Source organism: Zeus faber (genome assembly GCF_960531495.2).
Source record: "Zeus faber genome assembly, chromosome: 20".
Lineage (NCBI taxonomy): Eukaryota > Metazoa > Chordata > Actinopteri > Zeiformes > Zeidae > Zeus > Zeus faber.
In genome coordinates this window covers 4,880,809-4,908,807 of record NC_137207.1, presented here as the reverse complement: position 1 = coordinate 4,908,807, position 27,999 = coordinate 4,880,809, and the positions used below count along the sequence as shown (strand labels likewise).

Below are 27,999 nucleotides of genomic sequence, written 5' to 3'. Positions count from 1 at the left end.
GGGGGAGCTGCGTGACAGTAACTGCGAGCCGGCAGCGGATAATTGACCCTTTGGAGGTGAACTTACGTCGTTGTCGACTATTTGACACTTGTTTTAGTGCCCGAATGGACGAGTGGTGAACGTGACCGAATAATGCCGACGCCAACTCTCACGTGTTGCGCGGTTAGTTTAGCTAGCAGTTGGGCAACCGCATTATTATTATTATTATTGTTGTTGTTGTTGTAATTATTATTATTATCAGCAGCTAATGAAATATAGACATCTGCCATTTCAGTTATCGAGCCAAATCTTTTCGTGTTCAAGCGCCCACAGCACGCAGCTTTTCAATCTACCCCTCTGCTCTGTGACTCGGGGTCGCCATAGGAGCGCCATGGCCGCGGACGACATCGCACGACTGGCCGAAGCCCTGTCCGCGACCCACGTTGGGGATGGAGAGCTGAGTTACAAAGGCAGAGGACTCAAGCTGGACACCGTGCAGTCTGGTGAGATGGTGGGAAAATGAACAGCTAATGATGGAGCTATATTTCGTTGTTGTGGCTTTGTTTGTTTTTAGATTGATGCGTCATTTTCAGGTGTGTGGTAACAGTCCCTACTGAGTTTCGGATTTACTGAGTTGGGTTAAGAGTCCCGAATCGGTTTGTTTATTTGGGAGTCCCTTGTAGGCTGGGTGACCCCCTGTCCCAAATCGGCCCCTCACCCTAGGCACAACAAGGTTATGATAAATATAATTATTATTATGAAGAGGAGGAGGAGGATGTTGTAGCATGAGTAATGGATATGCTCTTTATTGATATACTGTTTGTGGTACTTTGCGGTTTTCCATTTTTTAATATCATATTATACTCCACCCTCCACTGACAATTATGATGCTGCTTTTGAAGATGATTATAAGATTTGGAAAAGTATATAGTTATCATAAGTTATTGATTTACCTTGTGGTCCATATACCAGTTTACCCTTTTTGTTGCCATCCGTATACTAAACTGTAATAGAAATCCTACATCGAGGCACAATTTTCTCACTTCTCATATTTGCAGACCTGCCAACCTGCATGCATTTTATGTACCAACCATGCAATTCTTGGTCATAATACACAGGTGCGAAATGCCAGCTGAAACTACGCAAAAAAATATTTTACTGTAATTTAAATTACGGAAAACAATCAATACAAAACATTGACAGGTGACTGGCCAAACAGTGTCAGTTTCTGCGCAGGTTAAATTTACACGCCCGATACATGCTCATGTACTCGTAACAATGCTCCGATACTCAAACCCGATACCAACATAATGTAACGTAGTTACATAGTTGAGGCTCAAAAACAGAGCGAAAGAAGAAAATGTCAGCTATTTGGAGGTACTTCAAGGTAAACGAAGATTGAATAAATATTTTATCGCCTGAGATTCTAAATTGTGTAGACTGCGTATATATCGCAGTCACTGCAGCGGAGCTCTGGTTGTTCTTAGTTCACAAACTCCACTCACGATGAAAGGTTTGACTCTTTTGTGACTCAGTTCTTGACGAGTCACTCAGTAAAACGAGTCGTTCAATTTGATTCAGCAGGTTTAATGCACGGTGAGCAAAGGAAGACCTCCAGTGAACAATGTGAGAAGAGCCGGTCATTTATTATTATTACTTTTTTTTTTGCAATGATTGCAGTTTATTTTGGAATGGCAAGTACCATATACATTCAGGTGCTCCTCACTTAACGGCCTACCTGTTTGACAACCGTTCGGACTTCCGACCAGCTCTCCAACCAGTCTGTATTGTATGCTGCATGCACTCGTCTCAGCATCAAGCATCTCATCTCAAATCACTGTTCTCAGTCTCAGTGTCGTTCCCGCAGTCTGTCAGTATTCATTACACTAGCGTTCACAATCTCCAAGACTGAAATAACGCTAAGGGGGCGAGTCCTCGCTTATCGACCAATTTGCTTAACGATTTGGTCGTAGGAACGGAACTTGGTCGCTAGTGAGGAGTACTTGGATAAAAGAAATGTACATTTCCACTTAAAAGTGAAAGAGACTTTAATTTGAATTTTGAACTGGACATTTCCATGTTAGTTATATGTTGTGTTCTACTAAAACTCAGTGAGAGGTACAGGTCGAATTATACTGAAACTTAGTGACAGTCCCATATTCTTTCATGTTGAGTTTTGTGTTCTATTATTGTTCCATAGTGAATAATGTACAATAATAAAAACACAGTGTCAAAATCAGCAATCTCACTATTGTGATAACTGAAAATTGGTAGTCTGTATGTGCAACTGTCCTGTCACATGAGTGTGATGAGATCACGTGATGTATTTGTCAGTGACGTGCAGCAGATATACCAAATTAGACCAAATGATTAAAAAAATAAAATAAAAATAAAAAATTCAGAGATCGCAGACATAAACTCAAAATGACCGGACGACAATGTAAAATATATTTAAAAGTCAATGTTTTATTATGAACATATAATAGAATATCAATCGGCATCGGCCAAAATCAGGATCAGCAGGTCGGACTTAAAAATCAGAATCTGAATTGGCTAAGAAAATTGCAATCAGTGCATCTATAGTTGGTATATATGTTCAGTAACTTTACGAGATGATGCATTTCAAGTTGTATATCTTCATGAGATGAATTTGTGAACTGTATAAAGTTAGCCGTAGTATGTCGCATATGTTGTGATTAGCCTTTAAATAACTGGAGTCATTTAGCTGCAGTGACTCAAACGCCGCGGAGACTCCCTGTTACACTATCGTGGTACTCAAAATATTTTCGCAAGATTGGCAGGTCGTTGCTCTCCTAAATCACCTTCTTCTTTCGGCTGCTCCCGTTAGGGGTCGCCACAACGGATCATCTGTCTCCAATACCCTCTGTTCTCCTAAATATTAGTGATATAAACCATTGCCATTTCTAAAATGGCAACAGACACATGGCAAATCACGTGGTCAATTTTGGTCTTCAGTGAGATGATGAATCTTTAAAATATGGCCTATGTAGCTCAGTATCATCACAAACTGAATAATATTAAAGCACCACTGATAGACTGGATAGGAATAAAAATGTTAATCAAAAAGTGCAGCTTCAAATTCACAGAAATTGTATCTATCTATACCATACAGCTGTATGTATGTCCTTCAATTATCTCGATAACCCTTCACCTGATCTACTTTGCACTTGCGAATTTGGTGAAAGTTAGACACGCGACATGTGTATATTAAACTTTGAATGAACGGCGAGCCAGTGGGGGGGCGGGGATTCAGGGCTCAACGCAACTGAATCACAAAGAGTGTCTTTACCTGGAGAATGACTTTAACCGCAGTTTCATCTTCCATTGTGGAACACAGAACTGAATAATTGGCATTTTGTTAAACTGTGACATTAAAATGTCTTAGAAAGTCTTACAGTAGAGAAGGTTCAGTAGAGAAGCTTCAGAGAACGGCCTCCCTCAGCTATGTCAAAAACAGAAGCCCTTATATACTGTCTTTTATGCCTTATGTAAAGCATGTTAAATTGAATTGTGTATGAAATGTGCTATACAGATAAACTTGCTTGCTTGCTTGCTTAGTCTCAATTATCTTCAGACCCTATCCCTGAAATCTTGTCCCCTGTGTTTTCAGTGGAGGAGTTGGTGCGTGAGATTGAGCAGTACCAGGGCCTCAGAGCCTTGCGCTTGGAGGGGAACACCTTTGGGGTGGAGGCGGCACAAGCTGTCGCCAGGGCCCTCGAGAACAAAGATCAGCTTCAGGTGCTCATCATTCAATGTTTTCCCGATCCAGTTGTTTTTTTCAACCGCACACACTAGTGAGTTGTGAGAGCTTGCCAGGTGTGCTGTGAAAATGTTTCACATTCCACTGAAAGAATACACAAATCGGGGTTCACACCGGGTTCTTGAGGTGCTTGAAGTGCTTGAATTTCATCCTCAGAAATGTAAGTACTGGAATACATTGAAAATAGCCCTGTTTGTGCTCAAGTGCTTGGTAAAGTCCTTGGAGGAAAAAACTTGATAATTGAAAACCTGTCATATTCCCCCTGGTTTTGTTATTCAAATCGTAATGTATTACAATTTGTCCAGAATCGCTTTTACAACATACTATAGATGATGCCGGGGAAATGGAAATTGAATCCAGCATGGTTGGAAATAGACACTTATAATAGTCGATAGGGCTGCCCCCTGAAAGTCGACAAGTCGAATGATCAGTCGGAAACGCGTCGCTCGGCTGAAGCTGCTTTCACACATGCACTGCAACCCTAAAATTATCCGGGTGTTTTCCGGAGGGGCTGTATGTATGTGTGAACGCGATAATACAAGTCATTTGGACCGGACATTACCTGGACTTTACCCAGCCAGTACCCTAGTACAAAGTCTGTGTAATGTCCGATTGAACGGTATGTGTGAACAGAGCAGGTAATTGTCCGTAGAATTCACAGTGAGCAAGTTTGCCTGTTGCGTGTTGATGACTTCTCTACCATGAGGCAGTGATTTACCTTTCTGTGGATCTTCCTGCACAGATTGTGGCTGCTTCGTACTCCTGCTTTCCATTATATTTCTTTCCACTCTTTTATTTCACAAACCCCAATTCCAATGAAGTTGGGACGTTGTGTAAAACGTAAATAAAAACAGAATACAATGATTTGCAAATCCTTTTCAACCTATATTCAATTGAATACACTACAAAGACAAGATATTTAATGTTCAAACTGATAAACTTTATTGGGGTTTTTTTGCAAATATTTACTAATTTTGAATTTGATGCCTGCAACATGTTCCGAAAAAGCTGGGACAGGGGCAACAAAAGACTTGGAAAGTTGAGAAATGCTCAAAAAACACCTGTTTGGAACATTCCATGGGTGAACAGGTTAATTGGAAACAGGTGAGTGTCATGATTGAGTATAAAAGGAGCCTCCCCGAAAGGCTCAGTTGTTCACAAGCAAGCAAGGGGTGAGGTTTGCCACTTTGTGAACAACTGTGTGAGCAAATAGTCCAACAGTTTAAGAACAATGTTTCTCAATGTACAGTTGCACGGAATTTAGGGATTTCATCATCTAACAGTCCATAATATCAGAAGATTCAGAGAATCTGGAGAAATTTCTGCATGTAAGCGGCAAGGCCGAAAACCAACATTGAATGCCCGTGACCTTTGGTCCCTCAGGCGGCACTGCATTAATAACCGACATCATTCTGTAGAGGATATTACCACTTGGGCTCAGGAACAAACCATTGTCAGTTAACAGTTTGTCGCTACATCTACAAGTGCAAATTAAAACTCTACCATGCAAAGCGAAAAGAACACCCAGAAACGCCGCCGGCTTCTCTGGGCCCGAGCTCATCTGAGATGGACTGACGCAAAGTGGAAAAGTGTGCTGTGGTCTGACGAGTCCACATTTCAAATAGTTTATGGAAATCATGGACGTCCTGTCCTCCGAGCCAAAGAGGAAAAGGACCATCCGGATTGTTATCAGCGCAAAGTTCAAAAGCCAGCATCTGTGATGGTATGGGGTGTGTTAGTGCCCAGGGCATGGCTAACTTGCACATCTGTGAAGGCACCATTAATGCTGAAAGGTACATACAGGTTTTGGAGCAACATATGCTGCCACGCAAGCAATGTCTTTTTCAGGGAGGTCCCTGCTTATTTCAGCAAGACAATGCCAAGCCACATTCTGCATGTGTTACAACAGTATGACTTCGTAGTAAAAGACTGCGGGTACTAGACTGGCCTGCCTGCATTCCAGATCTGTTTCCCATTGTCCCCTGTCTCCTAGCTTTTTTGGAATGTGTTGCAGGCATCGAATTCAAAATGAGTGTATATTTGCAAAAAACCTAACATTTATCAGTTTGAACATTAAATATCTTGATATTGTAGAGTATTCAATTGAATATAGGTTGAAAAGGATTTGCAAATCATTGTATTTTGTTTTTATTTATATTTCACACAACGTCCCAACTTCATTGAAATAGGGGTTTGTATATTAGGTCCAAATACATGAAGTATCAATGCCAAAAAATTATAAGTCGGTAGGGAGGTTTGTCCGCCATCTTTGGTGTGCTTAAACTCTGCGGCATCATTGCGTCACGTCCTGCCTCCTGCACGCTCTATCCAGGCTCCGCCCCTCGTCGAAACCAAATGGAGTATTTCAAGGTAGTGTAAACGCGTCTGACACGGACAGTCTCCAGTTGTGTGCTACATGTGTGAAATGGCAACTTGGGACAATGTCCGCACTTGATTATCCGGACATTGTCTGGAGGTCATGTGTGAAAGCAGCTCTAGATTTTTCCAAGTGGAGCAGTATTTATTTGTTTGTTTGTTTCCCAGTCAGTGTGCATTACAATAACAGGATGAAACCTATATAAGCTTACAAAATGCACAGGGATAACATTTAAATGGGGAATCATAAATAAGGTGAATCATAAATATATTTTTATGTGTTAATCGCCCACATCTGGACATGAACACGGCTCTCCTTGCGCTCCGATCGCTGTGCCCCGTTCCTCTAAATATAACAACTCAAGACAGCGTGGGGACGGGGCACGACTTGTAGACTTGCTAAGATTATTTTCTGTGCATAACGCATCGGGGGGGTGATTGGGGGGAGAGTCGCGTAGAAATTGTCCCCATTACGCACGGTTTTGTTCCATACCGTTCCATAAGCACTTGTTTTGTTTCATAAGCAGAGGTAAAATTAAATAACCTACATCTGAAATAAAAACATACTGTTTTGGCGCGGCGATCATTGGTGCACGAATATTTGCATGACTAGCCCAGCGTTCCCAAACTTTTCGGACTCACGGTCCACTTCAAAATCTCAAAAGTGTTTGTGGCCGCATTCAGAACATAAGTAATACGAGCCAAACAGTGCGTTCTCAGAGGACGTATATTTTAACAATCATATGCATTGTCATACATACAGTGCAGTAGTGGGAAAACAAAAAAGAGGTGGGTTAAAAATAACCTTATAGCTACACTATTCACAAAAAGTTAGGGATATTTGGCTTTCGGGTGAAATTTATGGAAAATGTAAAAAGTTCACGCTACAGTGATATTATATCATGAAAGTTGAGCATTTAAGTAAAAGCATGTAATGGTGATTTCCTCATCTCAAACAATTGATTGAAACAAAAGCCAATAACAGTGGTGGGAATACCACAACAAAAAATGTCAATGTCTCAATAACTTGTCATGTGCCCTTGAGCATCAATTACAGCTTGACAACGACGTCTCATGCTGTTCACAATGGTCGTGTGGGATGTGGCCAAAGGACGTCCACTTCTATGCCTTTCTGTGACTCTTCCAGTCTCTGCATCTCTGTTGCAACCTGCTGATGACACTCTGTGACACTCTAAGCTCAGTGGCCACTTCCCTCTGAGAACATCCTGTTTGAAGCTTCACAATGGCGAGGTACTGTTGATCAATTGTTAGGTGTCGTCTTGGTCTCATGATGTCAAAATGTGAACAGCATGATGAAGAGAACTGTTTAAATACCAATTCTAATTGAACCAGGAAATGTATTGGTCGATTCATGGATCAAACACCTGTTGTGAATTTTGCACTTCAGCTCCTTTTTAGAGAACAGCAAGTTGTGCAAAAAGTACTGAAACATTGAACAGTTGGACATGTGCATTCAAAAGTTTAGAGAAGGTCAAATTGAGTTCACCTGTAAAGGTTATAGTGCATTTTGGGTTCATCCTGAAATTTCACCCGAAAGCCGAATATCCCTAACTTTTTGGGAGTAGTGTATATAACTTTCACGTAACGGTATTTAGTAAGCGCTGTCTGAAGAAATGTTTTGAATGTAGCCTAATGACTCACACCAGTGCTGATAAAACTAACAATAACAGGAGCACGTACATTTTAACTCACCTCATGAGAAGGCTGTTGTTGCATGGAAGACACCAAATGCTTGATGTCTGGCTTAAGGGACGACAGTCTCAGCTGAAGATCTAGCTTAACATTCGGTTTATTCCTGTATTTCGTCTTCAATGCCACAAGCACTGAAAAGCCAGTGTCACAGAGATATGTTTTCTGGAAGGGCATCAGAAATCGCACAGCTCTGTTGGACAGATCGGGATGCTCAGAAGCAACATGAAGCCAAAAGGTTGTCAGGTACTTCTTTGAGAAAGCCAGTTTCAATGCGCTGTCGCAGGAGAGATCCACAAGATTGTCCTTCTCTTTTGCGCTCAGGCCTGCGAGGGGGTTTTCGATCCAGCTGCACTACACATCTTGGATGGGGAAGTATTCGCGCAGATTGGTCCTCAAAATATGCAGGTGCTCTTCGACATGATTGATCACGGTGACGGGAAGCCGCATTTCTTCCTTTGTAAAACCAAAAAAAATATCCGACAGATTCAAAGTTTGACTGGTCGACTCGCCTGGCCCACGTATTAATTGTTTTTTATGGTCGCTTCTATTTTATTCTTGACATTGAACGTGGTCACTGCATTCCCTTGGAGACTGAGGTTGAGTCCATTTAAGTGGCTGAAAATTTCGGCCAGGTATCCCAATTTAGCCAGCCCCTCAAAAGCACTGACGCGATGTGCGAGTTCAAACTTTGTGTCGAGAAAAAATACCCTCACCTCATCACGCAATGCAAAAAGTTGCATCAATACCGTGCCCCTTGAGAGCCACCGGACTTCGGTGGGTAATTAAAAGCTGCTTATGGTCACTGCCCATCTCGTCACATAAAACCGGAAATGAAGGTGATTGCAGTGGGCGGCTTTTGATGAAGTTGACTCTGACCGCCTCATCTAGAACAGTCTTTAGATCTGCAGCATTTTCTTTACAGCCAGCACTGCTCTGTGTATACTGCAGTGGATAGATGCTACGAGTGGAGCCACAGATTTTACCCGGGTGATGACTCTACTGTGCTGGTCCAGCATTGCAGGGGCCCCATCAGTGCTCACTCCCACACATTTGGACCAATCAATCCCATTTAAAAACTATGAACATGTTCAGAATGTCAAAAATGACCTCAGCAGTTGAACACATTGGTAAAGATTTGCAAAACAGAAACTCTTCTTTTATCTCTCCATTGTTTTCATACCTTACATAGGCAAGCAGGTTTGACAGATTTGTGATGTCTGTCGATTCATTCAGCTGGAGGGCATAAAAAAGGCTCTCATACGGTCGTTATCAACTGTTCTGACACATTCTCTGCCATCTTGTCAATCCTGCGTCTGACTGAGTTTTCAGACAATGAGATGAGGTTGATTGGCTTGCACGCCTTCTCTCCCAACATCACCCCCTACGATCACTTTTGTGGCAGGAAGAATTAAATTCTCCCCGATTATACGCAGCTTACCAGCCTTGGCTATGAGTCGGGCAACCTGATAGGACGCTTCCGCTGCCTTTGTGTTCTCGGTGCCCGTACATGACGTTTCAATGAGTTTCTTCTTGTCCTGATACTGATACTGAATTTGAATTATCGAAAAAATCAAGCGGCTTGGTCATGTCTTGTTAGTGTTTTGTCTTGAGGTGACGGCGCAGTTTACATGGCTTCAAAGCTTAGTTTGATAAAATCTTGGAACACACCATGCACAATGGTTCGTCTTCCACGCCTGTCAAAAAAATCCTAATGATAAATGGTCAGCGCGATACTCTCTCCAAACCTTTCTCTTTCGTTTGACAGGCGGGACTGTCCTGCCGGGATTTCACTTGTGGATGATGTACCAATGGCTTCTTTCCTTTTCAGTGTGTCTGATGCTAGCCAACTATCCATTTTGATTTTCACTGCAAGTTCAAAAATGTACAGGTGCACGTTGATCATGGTCCGGCTTGGACATAGTACGCCCTAACATAAGTTCCCATCTCTCAGTGATGATGCATTTCTGAAGGTTTAAAAGAAAAAATACCATGAATGATATATATATATTTTTTTTTTATGTTTTAAAAACATTTTGGTAATTAATAATTTTGTATTTATTTTTTCCATAAAATCTATGTGTTTTGCCCATGATTCGGCAGCCCACTTGCAATACCCTTGGTTGGGAATCGCTGGACTAGCCGAATCCGATTCGACTGACAAAATTCAGAATCAGTACAGCCCTAATAGTAGATGACAATGAGATATATATATGTATAGATATATAATAGATATTATACTCATATAAATAATACACAATGAGATCATGATTATTTTATATTTTAATGAACAAAGATCACAATGAGAATGTATTATTTGTTTTGCGCGAAGTTCTTGAAAAAGGAAAAAAATATAGTGCTTTAAAAGTACTTAAGTCCTTGAATTTCATTTTTTTTATTTCAGAATGAACCCTGATAAATAAAGGAAATTAGCTTTTGTGTTGCGAGATCAAAATTGCAAGGCTGCAATAATTAACAGATGCATCTATTCCAGACAGAATAGCAGCTCCAGCAGAACAAGTTTCACTCTGAGCGTGAGGACAATTTGTACTGATTGAAAGGTTCGACTGTTTTTTGAGATTCGGTTCTTGATGAGTCACTCGATAAAACGAGTCATTCGATTTTCCGACTCTTTGTTCATTAGTTTCAGTTGGTTTAATGCACGGTGAGCAGTGGAGGACTTCCTGAAAAATCAACGAGAGTTAATTATTTTCAGTTTGTGTGTTGAAGAGTCACTCGCTCCCCCCTCTTTTGATTGTAGTTGCTCTCAACTCCCAAGTCATTGTTGTTCGCTTGAAACAAATGGTCTGCGAGTCATGCATCGTTTTTACTTGGCCATAATAATAAGCACAGTTCTACATGTTTCTGACGTTTTGAGGAACGCTTGTTCTAGTCTGCATTAGACTCTTGAGCCTATCAATTCCATTTCAGTGGAAATTAACTTTGTGTTTCCTCCTCATGTCAGAGATGCCACTGGAGTGACATGTTTACCGGAAGGCTGCGTTCTGAAATACCAACAGCACTGGTGAGCGATCTTGGCCTTTAATGAAATGATGGATCTTATTCCCTCAGGCTAAAGCACAGTGTTCCTCTGCTTGTCTCCTGATATTCATCAGAGGTCACTGGGCAATGCATTAACGACTGCGGGGGCCCGGCTGATGGAGCTGGACCTGAGCGACAACGCCTTCGGCCCGGACGGCGTGAAGGGCATAGAGCAGCTGCTCAAGAGCTCCTCCTGTCACTCGCTGAGGGAGCTTAGGCTTAACAACTGCGGCATGGGCATCGGCGGGGGCAAGGTGAGCTCTCTAAGGCCTAATGTTTAAAGTTATATACACAGATCAGCCACAACATTAAAACCACTGACACAAGTGAAATGAATAACATTACTCATCTCGTTTCAACGACACCTGTCAAGGGGTGGGATATATTAGGCAGCAAGTGAACAGTCAGTTCTCAAAGTTGATGTGTTGGAAGCAGGAAAAATGGGCAAGCGTAAGGCAACTTGGACAAAGGCCAAATTGTGATGGCTAGACAACTGGGTCAGAGCCTCTCCAAAACGGCAGGTCTTGTGGGGTGTCCTCGGTATGCAGTGCTTAGTACCTACCAAATGTGGTCCAAGGAAGAACAACCGATGAACCAGCGACAGGGTCATGGGCGCCCATTGCCTCACAAATGCACATGGGGAGCAAAGTCTAGCCTGTCTGGTCCAATCCCACAAAAGAGCTACCGCGGCACAAATTGCTGAAAAAGTTAATGGCTATGATAGAAAGGTGTCAGAACACACAGTGCATTGCAACTTGCTGGGTATGAGGCTGCGTAGCTGCAGGCCGGTCAGAGTGCCCATGCTGACCCCTGTCCACCGCCGAAAGGCCTACAATGGGCACATGAGCATCATAACTGGACCATGGAGCAATGCAAGAAGGTGGGCTGGTTCTGAGGAATGACGTTTTCTTATACATATTGTGGATGGTTGGTGTTAGGGTCCGATCCAATCGAGTGTGGGATGTGCTGGAACAACAAACCCGATCCATGGGGGCCCCACCTTGCATCTTTAAGGACTTGTTGCTGGTGATCTGTTGATCTGTTGCTGGTACCAGATACCAGAGGCCAGTGGCCGCACGAGGGGTCGTGCGGCCAAAACAGCTACACAATATTAGTGGTTATTAGTGGTGGTTTTAATGTTGTGGCTGATTGGTATGTATGTATATTTAGAGAATACTTGTCGTTGTTGGGTCTTTGCAGATTCTGGCAGAAGCCCTGACTGAGTGCCACAGACAGTCCTCGGCCCTGGGAACTCCACTCCGACTCAGGGTGTTTGTGGCTGGAAGGAATCGTCTGGAGAACGAGGGAGCTGCCGCCCTCGCTCAGGCCTTTCAGGTAGAAGGTTCAGATTTTCAAGTGTTTAACTGTGAATGCCAGAGCCAGCATTAACTTTTTCAGCAATTTGTGCTACACTTGTTCATATGTGGGATCGGACCAGACGGGCTAGACTTGGCTCCCCATATGCATAAATGAGACCACGGGCGCTTATAACCCTGTCGCTGGTTCATTTTTTGGTAGGTACTAACTAGGCTTAGGCAGACTACGATTACATTGTCTGTCAGTGATCGACTCCATCGATCATGATTGTCATTGATGACAGACGATTTAAAAAATATATATTTTTAATCCACCACGAAAAATCAGAGCATTATTTCAGAACACGGTGAACTGAACTTAAACCATTTGGTTTAAGTTCAATTTACCGTGTTCTGAAACTGGAGCAGAGAGGAAGAGAGGGGGTGGAGTAACCACCAGAGCTGTCGAGTAACCACTGGAGATTGGATCTCACTTCACCGCTCTACAGTCCCGTACAGAGACGATGTGAGGGGAAGGTGCTCAAAAAAAAGGGCACATGGACCCCCGGCTCCGGTTCTAGGCTTTTGGCCGCTCTGGGCGCTCCTCTGTGTGTACATTGCCAATGCGCTGAGGACATGTTCTTTGCGGATGTGCATATCTTGCCCAAACAATCTGCAAACTCGATGTCCATTTACACTTATTTAGTTAGTTTGTTAGTTAGTTATTAATTGTACAGAAAATTAAAAACGTAAATCGAACTCAGAGAATTGGAGAAAGCATTTTTTTTTCTCTCCAGACAGCGGTGCGCGCTAGCTCTCGTGCCTGTCTTTTATTTTAGATCTATTTGTTTTTGTTTGTTTCCTACATGTATGAAACAACATTTTTATACATAACTGAGTTAAGGGACTCCCGTTCCGTCCTGTTCCAAAAAAACCTGTGTGTATCCACTCTCCCGACAATGGAGACGTACGGGTCTGCCCGTCACTTTCGGTTGCTATGGGACTTAATTTTGTAAAAACTGAATGTTTTTGTGTAAATACTTATGAATAATAAATCCTGCACTTCTGTGAATGTTATTCACTTCACCTGTCAGTGGTTTTAATGTTGTGGCTGATCGGTGTATGATAGATATGTTAATATAAATAATGACATTAAGATAATATTAATACGTATCACATTGAAAATTGTGTATTTTTTTCAGGTCCCTGAAAATGAAAAAACTTGTGCTTTAAAAGAAAAAGTACTTTAAAGGCCTTGAATTTCATTTTGGGGTGTCAGAACAAACCCTGGACTCCGTATCACTGGCATCTTCAACAATTCTGTTGTATTTATTAAAAAAAAAAAAAAAAGTCTAATTGGTCCCCGGAGTCTATTTCCTACTTGACTACTCCCTCCGTTTTCGGCGTGTCTCGTTAGCTCATCGGCAGCCTGGAAGAGCTCCACCTGCCCCAGAATGGCATCAACTACGTGGGCATCACAGCCTTGGCCTCAGCTATGCAGCAGAACCCGGACCTCCGCCTCCTCAACCTCAACGACAACACCTTCACTAAAAGAGGGGCACTGGCCATGGCGCAGGTCGGGCTGGGTTCAACACTCACTGTGGGGCGATGTTTTGTTTAACTCTCTTGACTCTTTTCCTCAAAACAAGTAAAGTAGTTTTCTTTGTGAATTATCTTCCAGGCTCTGAAACACTTGCGCAATGTGGAGGTGATCAACTTTGGCGATTGTCTGGTCCGTTCCGAGGGAGCCATCGCCTTATCGGCCGTCATGAGAGAGGGACTGCCAGTTCTCAAGGTCTGTCGGCTCCGAAGCTCTGCAGAACTCTGTCCATGGCTGCTTGCCTGCTGTATTCATATGAATGCCTCCGATGCTTATGGGTGGGGTTGTAATAAAGTGCCGCGACTGCTCCCTTTAGGAACTGAATCTGTCATACGGAGAGGTCACCGAGGCAGCCGCTCTGGTGGTGGCTCAGGCAGTAATGGACAAGCCTCATATGGAGAAAGTGGACCTCAACGGTAAGCGCAGCACATTGTCCTGAAGCCGCTGAGATCTCTGCTGTGTTGTATCACTGTGGCGGTGAATGGGATTACAATCTGCAAAGCTTCCAGCAACATTCTTTGTGCAGTTGTCACCACGGCGTGTCAATGTGTTTTGTGTTCCACGGCACATCCACCTCCGGCTCCCATTGATGGCTCTCATACGGGCTAGGGGTGAAACAACTAAGCAAATAATCAAACAGCAATTACAAGAAAACAATTTTAATAAATGGCCTAATCTCTGGAGCGGTGTAGTTGGCTATGGACCAGGGGAGGGCAATTATTTTCCATGGGGGCAACCACGTGAGAAATTTATCAGGCTGTCGTGGTTGCCTACTTTACTCAGTAGGAGGAGTAAAATGGAGTCTCTACTGAGCGTTTGCAATTTCAAGTTAAAATGTTTTGACTGGTATGCAAGCCCTGTTTTAATCCTTCACTTTTACTAACTACATATCCTGTAAATCCCTGCCTTGTTAGAATTAGTTAATAGTGCACTTTGAAAAATTCAAAATTCAAAATTGCAATTTTTTTACAACAATAACTACTACTGGAAGAAACGTCTAAAAGCCACCCTGAGAGACGTGGTACCCGGCAGGTGGCCAACTGGCACTCCCTAATGGCTATCCCAAGTAATATAATTCTGATTTTATTGTATTATTATTATTATTATTAATATTATTATTATTATTATTATTATTATTATTATTATTATTAATAATAATAATCATAATACTGTTGTTATCATATTGTAATACATAAATATGATCTGGTAATATGTTGAGATGCAGTGCCGGGTTCAGAGATCGTGAAAAAGATTACGATTTATTTAGTTTCCTTATTTTTGTACTTGTACGAAATGAAAAACACAGACAGATGCCTACAGTTGAAAAGTTTGGATTCAGAGTTAATTTGTAATATTTGTGTTAAAAATGTTGGTTGAATTGTCTGTGTATTCATTTGTTGATAACAATGACTGTGTTCAGTTACCGTTGGGTCAGGTGGACACTGTGGCCAAGGACTCTAGTGTCCTGAGTGACCTAAGCCTGTGTGATTCATCTCCAGTTTCCTAGAGCTGCCTGCTCAAAAAAAACAGGCCATTACCCATTACACTCGAACCCTCGTTATTGTCATTGCTCGTGTGATGAAAATGTATGAATTAACTTTAAAAAAAAAGTAAGTACAGAGATCGAATTCACATGACGTGAGGACTGGGGCACCCCCTGAAAAAGCAGGTTCATCAGTTGATTATTCATCAAATACAATTTTAGCATTCTACAAGTTCATTTAGACATGGCACGTGTCATTCTTCTGCCATTTAAATAGTCACTAAAATGTCAATTCCTGATTCCCGATGGGTTCAGGCATATGAAAGACCACCTCTTTATACCATCTAAAAAGGCCAGTTTTTCTGGCCAGAAAAGGCAAGAGGCGATTTGACGTTGACGCAGGCGCTCCACTGACTGGTGGATATTAAATAATCTATCAATAAGAACAGTCAATGCTGACCTCACCAGGGGTCCTCACTGAGCCACACACATAGGCTCCACTACCTTACTGTACTGTATGTAGCATACTGTACCGCATACTGTGCCACTGTTCTGGGTTGTTCGGTGTTACCGTATTGCTGCGCCGTACTGCTGTATACTGTGCTGTATATCTCACAAACACTACCTCACTTTATTCACATGCCACTTTAATGCACATATCTGGATAAACATTAATAGCCTATCCCATATAAATAACTCTATCCCATATACATAAGCCTATTCCCTTTATTCTATTTTGTACACCTACCCTGCATTACCTTGGAGTTCTTATTTTATTTAATTTTATTTTATTTTATTTTATTTTATTCTATATATTTGATTTTATTCTATAGTATTCGACTTACTGCATCACGTTTTAGGAATCAGTTAGTTAGTCAAGTAGGTAGATAGCTATTGTGTTCAGTCTATAACAGGGGTACCCAAACTTTTTCCTGTGAGGGCCACATAACTTTTACCTTCTCTGATCGGGGCCGGGGTCAGTTTGTAACAGGAAAAATTGTGCCGACCGCAGGGGTGCCTAAACGTAAACATTTATTGTTTTCCAGAAAGCCACACATAACCATATATTAATAACCTTTTCCGGGATCTTCACAGAAAAGAAATTCAGGAAATAAATAATAACACCATTAATGAAATAAATAATATCCAAATAACCCTCTCTGGGATCTTCACAGAAAAAAGTCAGGAAATAAATAACACTATTTATGAAATAAATAATAACCAAATAACCCTCTCTGGGATCTTCACAGAAAAAATAAAGTCGGGAAATATATAATAACACTATTTGTGAAATAAATAATAACCAAATAACCCTCTCTGGGTTCTTCACAGAAAAAAAAAGTCCATTGAACATTAACTTTCTGTTGTGCCCTGCACAATCTTAACAGGTAAAAGTTTAGCTTAGTTGTCAGAGCAGAATCTCTTACTCAAATGACTCATATGAGCAGTCTCAAAATTCAAGTTCAAAATTCAAATTCAGGTCTCAAAGTTAATTTGTTCCTTCCTTTTGTAGGTTCCAGTAGGCTTGTAGACACCGCTGTTTGCAGCTCTCTCTCATCAACTTCCCTGTGAAAACCACAAAGCAAGCAGGCTGAGAAACCAAACTAAGTGATACAGCACAATACATTTCACTTCCAGTATGGTTGTGGAGATGGATTTTATCCCAGTAGATTTTATTATGATTCAATTTGTTTATACTCAGAATGACTCATTCAAGTCAGAAAAGTGAGCTTACCTATGTATATTCATCAGTGTGTACTGTGGGCCTGCATCTGGCTGGTGAGAAGTTGAATGTCAGGTTCCATTCTAGTCACAGCACTGATGCAGATGTTCATCTGTCAATCTTGATCTCATCTGAGTTTTCAGGTGTTTCATGTGTGAAAAGGTTTGCTCGCAGATATACGTGCTGCCAAAAAGAGTAAACATCTTCATTGCGTGTTTTTTTATGTTAGGGTACGTGTCGTTTGGGAGGGCGGCATAGAAGTCAATGAGACTGTTGGGCTTGACAGATGAGACAAACAGCCTTTTCTTTGCATTGAAACAAAAAAAATAATCGTTTGACCACTGCAGGTTAAATACCCTGCATTCTGAATCGATTTTTCTCTTACCTAACATTTTCGCCATTATTCCGTTCTATTTGACAGGGGCTAGTCTAGGATTCACGTGGCCAGACTGAAAAAAAAAATCATAATGCGTCTCTGGTATTGTTCAGGGGGCCGGGCCAAATGTGGAGGCGGGGCGTATCCGGCCCGCGGGCCTTAGATTGGGGACCACTGGTCTAGAACATATTGTGTGTAATCACCGGTTGCGTTGCATTGACATTTCACTGCATATACGTATGAAAGTATGTATATGTATGTGACTCGAAATTTTAATCTATAAACCCATGCACCATATGTGAATTTAAGTTTTGTTTTTTTCTGGATGGATTTTTTTCTGGATTTCAGAATGTGACGGGTGATGTCTTTGCTCCTTTTAACAGGAAACTGTCTTGGAGATAACGGCTGTGACACCTTAAGGGAAGTGATGGAGAACATGGACAAGGCAGACATGCTGGCGTCACTCAGGTAGTCCTGGGGCAGTCTGTGAAGGACTGTAAGAGAGTTAAAGGATGTATTTTGTTGCTGTAGCCAGATGATACAGCTGTAGCAAGGAGCAGGCAGGTGTTGGAGCCTGGATTCGAAAGGCCATCCATCCCATGAGTTAATTGTTTTATTTTAAATATCCTCTTTTTTCAGTGACGATGAGGGAGAACCTGATGAGGAGGAGGATGAGGAAAATGATGGGGATGTAGACGAAGAAGATGCAGAGGAAGAAGAGGGATTCCAGAACGTAGTGGATTGTATCGATAGCCGTCCAGCCAAATCTCAGAGCTCCTTGAGGCAGCTTCAGGTGAACTCAAATCTACCATTATCTATTTTATTCTAGTCCCCTCTATTTTGTTCTTTTCTTATCTTCTCTATTCTGTTAGACTCTACTCTATTGTAGTCTTCAAGTTTATTCTGGTCTGTTGTAGTCTATTCTATTCTAGTCTAATATATTGTATTGTATTCTGTTGTAGCCGAATCTAGTCTATTGTCATCTATTCTAGGCTATTTTAGTATTGTTTTTTCTAGCAGGGCTCAACACTAACTTTTAAAAGTAGTTGCCAGGCTAGGAACCAGGCATCAGCTTTTGGTTGTTGAAACTGAAAATATGGTTGCCATTTTTAATCACCTATTATTTTCAGTAATTAAGATACTGCATCTGCATCTTTCCATAGAAGTAGCTCTCCACCAGATGAGATCTGAGCCATGCTCATTATTAATGCTGTCCGTCTACAAAGATAAGAACTGGTTATTGTATTGTAACTGTATTGTAACTGTTGACAAATTTGACCAAATTGACTAGAAAAATCACAAAAACGAAACAACATTTCCTGTATATATATTTTTATTAATTTTTTGTTCGTTTTCTAAGTACACAATATAGTTTCAGTTAGTTTAGTTTTAGCTAAAATGTTTTTACACACCTAGTTTTGGTTTTAGTTAACTACAGGGATGCAAACACATGCATGGTGAAATAAGGTCTGAAATATACTTATGGTGGTAGCCAATGGTTTTCTGGGTTCCTACTATGAATCCACTAGTTATAGTTACGCATCACTTCCAACACACATGACAGTTTTCCGAGCCTGTGAACACAGCAAAGCTTGGGAGTGCTTTCAAACCAAAGTGGACCTGGATGGTGTTCACATCTAACGTAAAAGCAGAGAATGAATCCACTAGTTAATCGATTGCGAATGGCGTTGTTCTCTCAGACCGATTTAATAAGTAAATAAATAATAATAATACAATTAAATAACATTTAAAAAGTAAATACATAAAAAAAAAAAAAAAGAATAATGCAAAAAAAAACCGTTTGGACGATTCACTGAAGTCAACCCAAATTGACGTGGAAAAAAAGAGAAACTTGCTGAAAATTGACTTGTTTGCCCCCCTGTATTTTAATACAACACAGACAATTAATTTTATTATATAAATATAGCTCCGGAAACGCGATTGTGGCACCGCCCCTCGCGGCCGCCTGCATGAGCACCTCGTGTAGATTACACACATTTTAGTCTTTTTAGAGCTTATAGAGCTTATTTTGCGTAATCACTGCGTGTCATGACATTTCACTGCATATATGTATGACCGTATGTATATGTATGTGATAAATAATCTCTGGGAACTTGAACTTAAATTTGACTGTAATAACCTTGCACTACTGCTGTTCACTGGTGCCTTTGTGAATACACACCAATGCACATGCAGCGTTCTGGTTCATACTCCGAACAGCAATATTCAAATATCACTAATGCAACAAATGTATTTATTTCAAGTTTTACGGTTTGTCCCTATTTTTTATGGTAGAAAGTGGTTGCGAAAAGGAGTAAACAGAGAACACGAAATGGTTGCCAATTGACTCAATCTGTTCGCCGAGGGCAACCATTGCTGTCGAGCCCTGTCTAGCCTTCTCTATTCTTTTCTTGTATTTTCTTATCTTTTCTATTGTATTCTACTGTACTCTATTGTAGTCTAATCTATTGTAGTGTACTCCAGTTGAATCTAATCCCTTGTCATCGATTCTAGTTGCCTAGTTAGGAGTGCAGCCTGCAGGGCTGTTTTAATCTTGCCGTTTTCTGAGCTAACAGTATCTGAAACATGACAATCGCATTACGCACATACATGGTTGAGGTCTCATTAGAACCAGAATGGTTCTGACATCTTGTCTTTTGAGTTTTACCAATATCGATCTACATTTGGAATAGAAATTAGCGAAAAACGGTCGTAATTTTACCGGAAGTAGAAGAACGTTAAGGCGATTTTATTAGTTTCAGGAGCGACCCGCTTTGTGACATCATCTGAAGTTATAAGTCAAGCCTAGTCTCTCTCATTCACATCACAAATTCCAGAAAACTATAATCGGTCACAAAAGGCCTGTTCGTACCACAGGAAGTTCTAAGAATCTTTGGAGGAACAGACCCTTTCTTTTATGTCTGCCCTGCATGATCCAGGAATATTACTGTTAATTGTTAAAACACCGTTCTTTAGGGATATTTAAATTGAACGACGGAAGAGAAACATTCAGTGATGTAAGTGCACGATGATTGGTCGAATTGTACCTAACACGACTAAACTGGACCCTGTTTATTGCTGCCTGCAGCTATATTTATCCTCTATGATAATTGCTTGGGGAAAACTCTCTGAAATTTTTTAGCTAAAACTATTTGAAACCGAAGAATGGCAGAAGTAATGAACACGGTTACTTGAATTGGTATATCACAAACATCTCGTGGTTCAATTGAACCACACACAGAGCAGAAATTTGTAAAAAAAATAAATAACGACCAAATTTGACCCAAATCACACACACGGTGAAGTCATCGAACGCCAAAGTATCTCCAACAGGGCTAAAAGTATCTGAAAGACAACACTGATGGAAGTAACGAACGTGGTTGAGGTGTCACTTGAACCGGTATGTCACAAACATCTTGTGGTTTAAGTTTCATCCAAATCGATCCACTTCAAAGCAGAAATTAGTGAAAAACCGACCAAATTTGACCCCAAGTATCCAAGCGGTCGTCCTTTACCGAGACGCCACTGTTCATGAACAAAATTAACGAGATGAGAGTTACAGTAAGACGCTTTATGATGTCATCATAATATTAACTATAAATGTGCAGTTTCTGATTCAGAATGTGCATTGGCACCGTGTCCAGTGTGCGGTGTAGACTCCCTCACACTGTAGTGGTTAGGGATTACAAACTAGGCATGTATGTGTGTGTTTATGTACCATCTAACCTGGTAGATGTCTGTGGATCTGTTCGATTGATATTTTATCTCTTTGGTCCCCATTACTTTGCCAGATTCATGAAAAAATACGAAAAAACATTAGTTCACAAAACCCGTGAACACGTTGAATGCACTCGACTGTACGAGTGAGTGATGCGTTCAAGATCCAGCGAGATGTCTGAAAGATCAAAGCCATGATATGGTAATTACTTACAGAAATGACTGAGGTGTTGTGAAAGAAGTCGTAAGATACAAATTGTCGGAGTCCATAATGCGTTTCATGGAATCGTTTCGCATCAGAAAATGTAGTAACGCAAAACTATAAATAATCCACAGAAAGTCGTCCGTCATCGTTGCCCCACAGGGCATCATGGTCACCAAAGACAAACCGTGATTTACAGCCAACAGGCAGATGGCTGCATTTTGTAACTTGTGCTGCTTTTCACAGAACTGGGAAAATTGTAATACATACCTAAAATGACTAAACTGGACCCTGTGTATTGCTGCCTGCAGCTGTATTGTTATTATTTAGTTATCATTATTATTAGCTAGTTATTCATATGGTGAGTGGGACATTACCACCCTTTTAACTTATTATATTATTACTGTCTTCAAATAATTTTTCAGTTACCGCATATTGTTTTTGGTTCTATTATTGATACGTAAAATCACTTTAAGATAACACTTCATTAATTCAGGTGTAACAGCAGCAGAAGTTGATAGAACAGTGCAAGATAAAAAAGATAAAAATTACATAAAATGTATGTACATATTGTGCAGTTACAGTATAAAATATTGTATATTACTGGTATAACATGCTGCTGTAATATATCTGTATAGCAGTATTGAAGACACAAAAAATAAATAAAAAATATAAAATCTTTTCTTCCTTCCAGCCACATGTAGCATCCTTCCTCAGCTGCCCTACTGCTGAGAAACTCCTTCAGCTGGGAGAGAACAGCGCAAGCCTTAAGCAGCAGGTGAGACATTCAAGACGATCCAGATTCAGTGAATGTGGGTGTTCAGCTGATTTGCTCGCCTTTTAGTCGAATAAATCAGATGATATAATGATTGACATGATTGGGTATTGTTTGGATGGGGTTTAGGAGAGATTCACGACAGGATTCTGGGAATAATTATTGGAAGAACCAATCAAATCCATGCAGTGTACGTCAGTAAAAGGGGGACATAAACTTTTAATTGAGCCCCCCTTGTCCTTTCTCCTCAGGTGGATGGCGCCGACCCAGACAGAGCTGCAGACGTCCTTCTGAAAATCTCCTCTGTGTACAGCGAGGACCCGGAGACCAAGGCGGCCGTTCTCCAAACCATCGGTAAAGTGGAGAACTTACTATTCATGTAGAAATGGCGGAATATTGCTTCTGGCAGTGGCTACCACAATTTGCCATTTTAATTTTGTTGTGGTCCTTCTGTCGCCCTCCTCATTCCTTTGGCGTTTACACAGGATGTCCAAGCATCCTTAAAACGTCAAAATTTTAATGTATGGTTGTAATGTCTTAAATTTGTATTTTGCCAAGTCTTACTATAACAGTACGTTCCTTTCCAGAATGAAATGTCTAGATAGATGGATGTTTCTTTCCTGTGGCTATAGATGCGATTGTTGCTTGGTATTTATAGACATTCTTATTTAGAATAAGGTCTTTATTTTTAAGTTAACGTAGTTGGGAAAAGGTCTTTGAGAAACGGGAGTGAATATACAGTACAATGAAAACTGTTCTTTAAACACATCACGTGCCTTATTTGAACTGCAGCTGAAACAAACAAATCGTGAATATCTTATACTATGGAGTCTAGGTCTGTACATGGTCACTACGCAATAAAAAAAAAATAGACTCCAGTACGGTTGATTGACTGCTTTTTTGTCACAACAACAAAAGTGATTAAGGTTTTCTAAAAAGGACAGTGGGCCAAACTGATGATGGCACTTCAACGCAGACATCAATCTGTCTCCTGTAGATGCAGCTCTGAAAACTCTGTTTTCTGGTTCTGCCCTCCAGTCCTACTGCTTCCTCTCTGCAATGCTGGTCATGATGGGACTCCTCAAGGTAATCTGGCATCTTATCTGACATTCAAACACCGAAAATGCTACTTTTTTTACATTACATTTAGCAGACACTTTTATCCAAAGCGACTTACAATTATTCAAACACCGACGGATGCAGCCATCAGGAGCAATTAGGGGTTAAGTGTCTTGCTCAAGGACACTACAGCATGCTAGCAGGAGGGGCCTGGGATCAAACCAGCAACCTTTAGATTACTAGATGTCCACCTCTACCTCCTGAGCTACCATCCCCCTACTATTTGTGTTATGCTTCCTATCATGGTAATTTATTTTTACACAGCAGGAATGCATGAAGCCAGCGTTGCTGCTCATTGTAGCTTAAAATGTCTTTGCTCCAAAGAGTTTTGCCATTAAATTTCATTGACAAACATTGAATTGAGAGCAAAATGACAAGGCTTGAGAGGAACTGCGTCCTGTCATCACAGAGATGATGAGATAACCATTTGAGGCAAACAAAAATCCTCTTGTGATGAAAGTTTCAACTCTCTTTTTCAGACTTGTTATTGAAGAATTGCTCATTAAAAAGAGTCGTTCAGTTTGGTTCAATTGGTATAATGCACATGAGCAAGGGAGGCCTTCCGTTGAACGGACGAGAGTCAGAAGTCCGTTGGCTCTTGAGTTTTGCATTCTCACTACGAACGACTCGTTTGCTCGTCTTGCATTGCGTTACTAAGTTCCAGCGGCTTGCTAGTCTCAACATACTGGATGAAACAACATTTTAGATTTTCATTTGGGTTCATCTCTCCCCGTTTCTCACCCTGTATAACCCACTGACTATTTGATCGTATCGCTGTACAGCTTCCTTGTAAGGATTGCTTACAATCTGCTTTCTGCCGCTTGCTTCAGGGTGAAGGGAAGGTGAAAAGGGTGGAACTTGTCTCGGTTCAGCTTGTGTGTCTGGAACACGCCGTTCAGCAGGACTACTTCACACAGGACCTGGCTCTGCTGCTGCACACTCTGCTCTCCAGGTAAACTGCTCTCTCTGTTCTTCGGTATAGTTCTGCTGGTTTTACTGTACAGGACTGGACTGGCCCTCTCCTGCCATATTAGTGGTGTAGATTAAGGATGTAATGGTATAAAATTTCCCAGTATGGTATCGACCAAAATACCGTGGGATACAATTTTTCACTGTATTATTTTTTCCTCCTGTGATGTGGATATGTCATTGTGTGTCCTGACCCGGGCTCCTATCCTGTGTGTGTGGGGATGGGAGTTTTACCTGTTGCTCGTTAGACCAACCAACGGGCAACAGGTATGCAGCCACTCTGATCCCACTCACTTAGATCCAGGTCAGGTGTGGCTGCTTAAACCACACCATCCCCACACCACACCCCACTTAGTTTTTGTACATTCAATTCAACAATTTAAAAAATACATAAAAACACATGGTAAAGCCTCTGAGGTGGCGCAACACAGGAAGGCGATTGTCGGGGCTCTCAAATTACAGGAGAGGCAAAATAAGAATAAATAAATCAGCGGCAGAACTGCTTTAAGCCAATACTTTACGACATGGTGCTTTACGTTACTTGCACGCACATGGGAGCAACTATAAACAGAGATGACGCGGCGCTTGGGGAAATTACTTATTGGATGGATTATTGCAACATTTGGCCATCTGCTACTGCCAGCCGCAATATAAGGTGAGGGCAAATTAAAATTTACATATTCAATCTTGCAACATAAATTTATACTGTGGGCGCGGTATTACAGGCAAAGGCTTATATACGTATATAATTATCTCAAAATCCTGCCATGTACACACACCTGTGTTTGATATTTTGTCACCACAGTTACTGTTTTTTATATTCTATATCTGGAAATTATGTATTTCTAATACATTTCCCTTGATTATGGGTTGGTGACACATAACCTTTGTACAAGTGTGAGAAATAGGCCTAATATCAGATTTTTTTATCGTCATGTGTGAGGGGGTCCACGGCTTATTTTCTTTCATATAAGGGGGTCCTTGGTTGAAAATATTTAGAATCGCTGATGCAGATCCAATAACAACAGTTTTGTTCCCCGAACTATATAACAATATATTCTACTGTGGTCGGCCACTGGGGTAACAAATACTGTAAATATTAGTTAAAACAAATATCACAGTATTGTTGATAACAATAATGTGATTATATTTTCAGGTTGACTATTGTTGCTTAGTTTTTACACACAAGAACCATTGATAAACAATTATTAGTCATTTCGCTATTATGCCCAAGGAGGTTGAGGCATTGACTAGAACAGCTAGTGAACTACTGTTATTACTTTATAACCTTTGCTCATATAGGGCTCACTGGTTGGGTTAGCGCTTTTTAATCTTAACTGTCAGCAGATGGATAGATAATGTACATATGTATTATTTCTCATCCCATTTTAATTAGTATCTCTTACTTGACTTGTACTGTTTTTTGCTGCTCTCACGCATGCATTTCCCTGCAGAGATTAATGAAGTGTTATTGTGTCTAGAACCGTCTACGAAATTTGGAAAATTGAATTACTTTACAGTGATGTAGCATTAAATACAACTTTCTCTAGTCTCTATTTGTAGTCTCATATCACTATATCCAGTGATTTTCAAAGTTGAGTCTGGGGAACCCCAGGGGCCCGTGGCACTTAGACAGGGGGTCCGTGAAAGGTTATTTATGGTAGATTTTTTTAATTATTCTTTACAATAAATCTTTGTAATCAAACATATTTAATTTGTAGAAATATGTTATTTTTTATATATAATATTTTTTATTATGATATCATATTTTATATATAATATATATATATTTGTATTATTTTTGCATAATATACATATATAATTGTCTCTATAGTACATATCTTTCGATTTGTGGTTGATATTTTGTCCAGCTACAATATTCTACAATGAACAACTTCAAGTTCAAGAGATTATTTGTCACAAACATGAACTTGTTGGTTTATTTTCTCTCATATAAGGGGTCTTTTTATTGAAAATAGTTTGAGAACCCCTGCTATAATTGATATATTACCCAGCCCTATTGTATTGTGCATTTCGCTTCCATTTATTGTCAAAGGCTGTAAGTAAAGTGACTATGTCAAAATGATGCAAATATGAATGTTTAGCAGATATTTATGAAATGCAGTTGTAACGTCGCTTTGACCTGTCTGTCTCTCTATCTCTATCTCTATCTCTATATCTCTCTATCTATATCTCTATCTTTCTCTAGGATATGTATGTGACAAATAACCTCTTGAATCTTGAATCTAGGAACAGCAAGGCCCCGGAGTCCTGCTACAGTGCCAAGGAGAGCCTGCTGGCAGCCCTGGAGAAGAGGTGTGGTGCAGAGAACTGAGTCCTGCAAGTCAACACCCCCCCCACCCCACCCCTTCCAACACATACATAAACCCCTAGCACGCACACACACTGGATTGACAGACATTCCTTGTTGTTGTCAGAAAGGGAGACTTTCCACTTGAACATGGCATGTAAAGAAGTCTGTCCTGATTCTCCTCCCCTTATTTGGATAAGCCTCCCCCTTTGTAATTTTTATTTTTTCTACTCGTGCTTATAGCTTCTATTTTTATATGAGGTGGGTAAAAAAAAACTAAAAAAAAAAAAAAACGGCGAACAATGCTCTGGTAGAAGTGAACATGTGTATGTAAAAGAATAACTTTGTCAGTGTTACCTATGATAAAGGGAGGAACGTTCCATGTTTGCTTTTTGCCCCTCCACCCCCTTCAGAATTGCACTTGTTTAAATGAGGGATGTCGGTGAAACTCAACAAAAGGGGAAAAGAAGGTGCAGAATACCTCATGTGATCACTGCTGATGGGCGCAGGGTTCAGCCAGGTCAGAGTGCTCCTGTGCATCAGACTGTGAGCAAGAATGGGCTGCATGCATGAGCATTTCTCACCCTATGGACCCCACGATCCATTGTCTCTCGCACTGTAACGCAGTCATAACACTGAAAAGCTCCAAGGGGACGGACGATATGCCAAATATGTATATTAAAACGGCTGCAGAATCTGAACATTACTACTGTGTTTTCGTTGAGTCCCGCAGCATAGCGTTGAAAACACATCCTGCTTGACCTTTACCGCACTATACATGGTCTCGTCTTCGACGAGCAGCACACTTCATGTGTAGCAAATATTTGGGTACGGCGGGTAATAATGACGTTATTAGAGATGTTATGTAGAATTTAACTTACGTAATGGCTGAATAACGTTGGATAGTTGGAAGATTGTGTGTACATTTTCAGGATGACATTGAATGTTTTTGTTTTTTTCTTCTTGTCATCTATTTGTACTATGTTGTCCATTGATAAATGTTGCTGCTAATCCACAGGATCTTGCAAATTTTCTTTTTCGTAATGACCTTTCTTCTGGAAAATGAACGCTGCTTGATGTTTCCAGAATTGGAAGTCTGGTAAATACCGATCATTTAGAGCAATGGTTCTCAACGTGGGATCCGGGGACCCCTGGCTTGCAAGATGTTCCAGAGAGTCCGGAGCAAAATTAGAAAAATAATTCAGCTGTAACATTATTTCAGTTACAAGATGTTAGCACCATCGGAGAATGTACAAAATTACTGTTTTGGCCATAGTTTCACCGTTCTCACTAGTATAGACAAAAATCGTCTCAGATCTTATCAAACGGGGCCCGTGGCCTGTCACTTTGTCACACAGAGAACTTGATATGTGGAAAAAGTTTTACTGCGATAAAGCGCTCTCCTGCTGCTGCTGCGGCTGCGGCTGCTGCTGCTGCTGCTGCTGCTCTCTCTCCAAACTCTCCAGAAGCGGAGGCCAAAGACGCGCTCCGATCGCTCCGAATGAATGAAGGGATAAAGCGAGTTTGTTTTGGAGGTGGGG

General features: G+C 40.9%; 1 protein-coding gene across 1 annotated transcript; it reads left to right on the top strand.

The window, feature by feature from the left end:
• Positions 1–27,436, top strand: rangap1b (Ran GTPase activating protein 1b). The gene is made up of 16 exons (XM_080020786.1): positions 1–56; positions 304–482; positions 3,611–3,738; positions 10,812–10,871; positions 10,963–11,142; positions 12,089–12,223; positions 13,601–13,759; positions 13,865–13,978; positions 14,100–14,199; positions 17,749–17,833; positions 18,005–18,158; positions 21,979–22,062; positions 22,311–22,413; positions 23,057–23,145; positions 24,009–24,130; positions 26,398–27,436. Exons 2-16 carry the CDS (start codon positions 371–373, stop codon positions 26,480–26,482), a joined length of 1,710 nt encoding a protein of 569 aa, XP_079876912.1. The 5' UTR covers positions 1–56; positions 304–370; the 3' UTR covers positions 26,483–27,436.
• The last annotated feature ends 563 nt before the right edge of the window (positions 27,437–27,999 follow it).

Excerpts from the sequence above, each read along its gene's own strand:
- rangap1b (XM_080020786.1), top strand. The coding sequence starts at position 371 with ATGGCCGCGGACGACATCGCACGACTGGCCGAAGCCCTGTCCGCGACC. Across the intron at positions 3,739-10,811 it reads AGAACAAAGATCAGCTTCAG|AGATGCCACTGGAGTGACAT; the intron begins GTGCTCATCATT and ends TCCTCATGTCAG. Across the intron at positions 13,979-14,099 it reads AGGGACTGCCAGTTCTCAAG|GAACTGAATCTGTCATACGG; the intron begins GTCTGTCGGCTC and ends TGCTCCCTTTAG.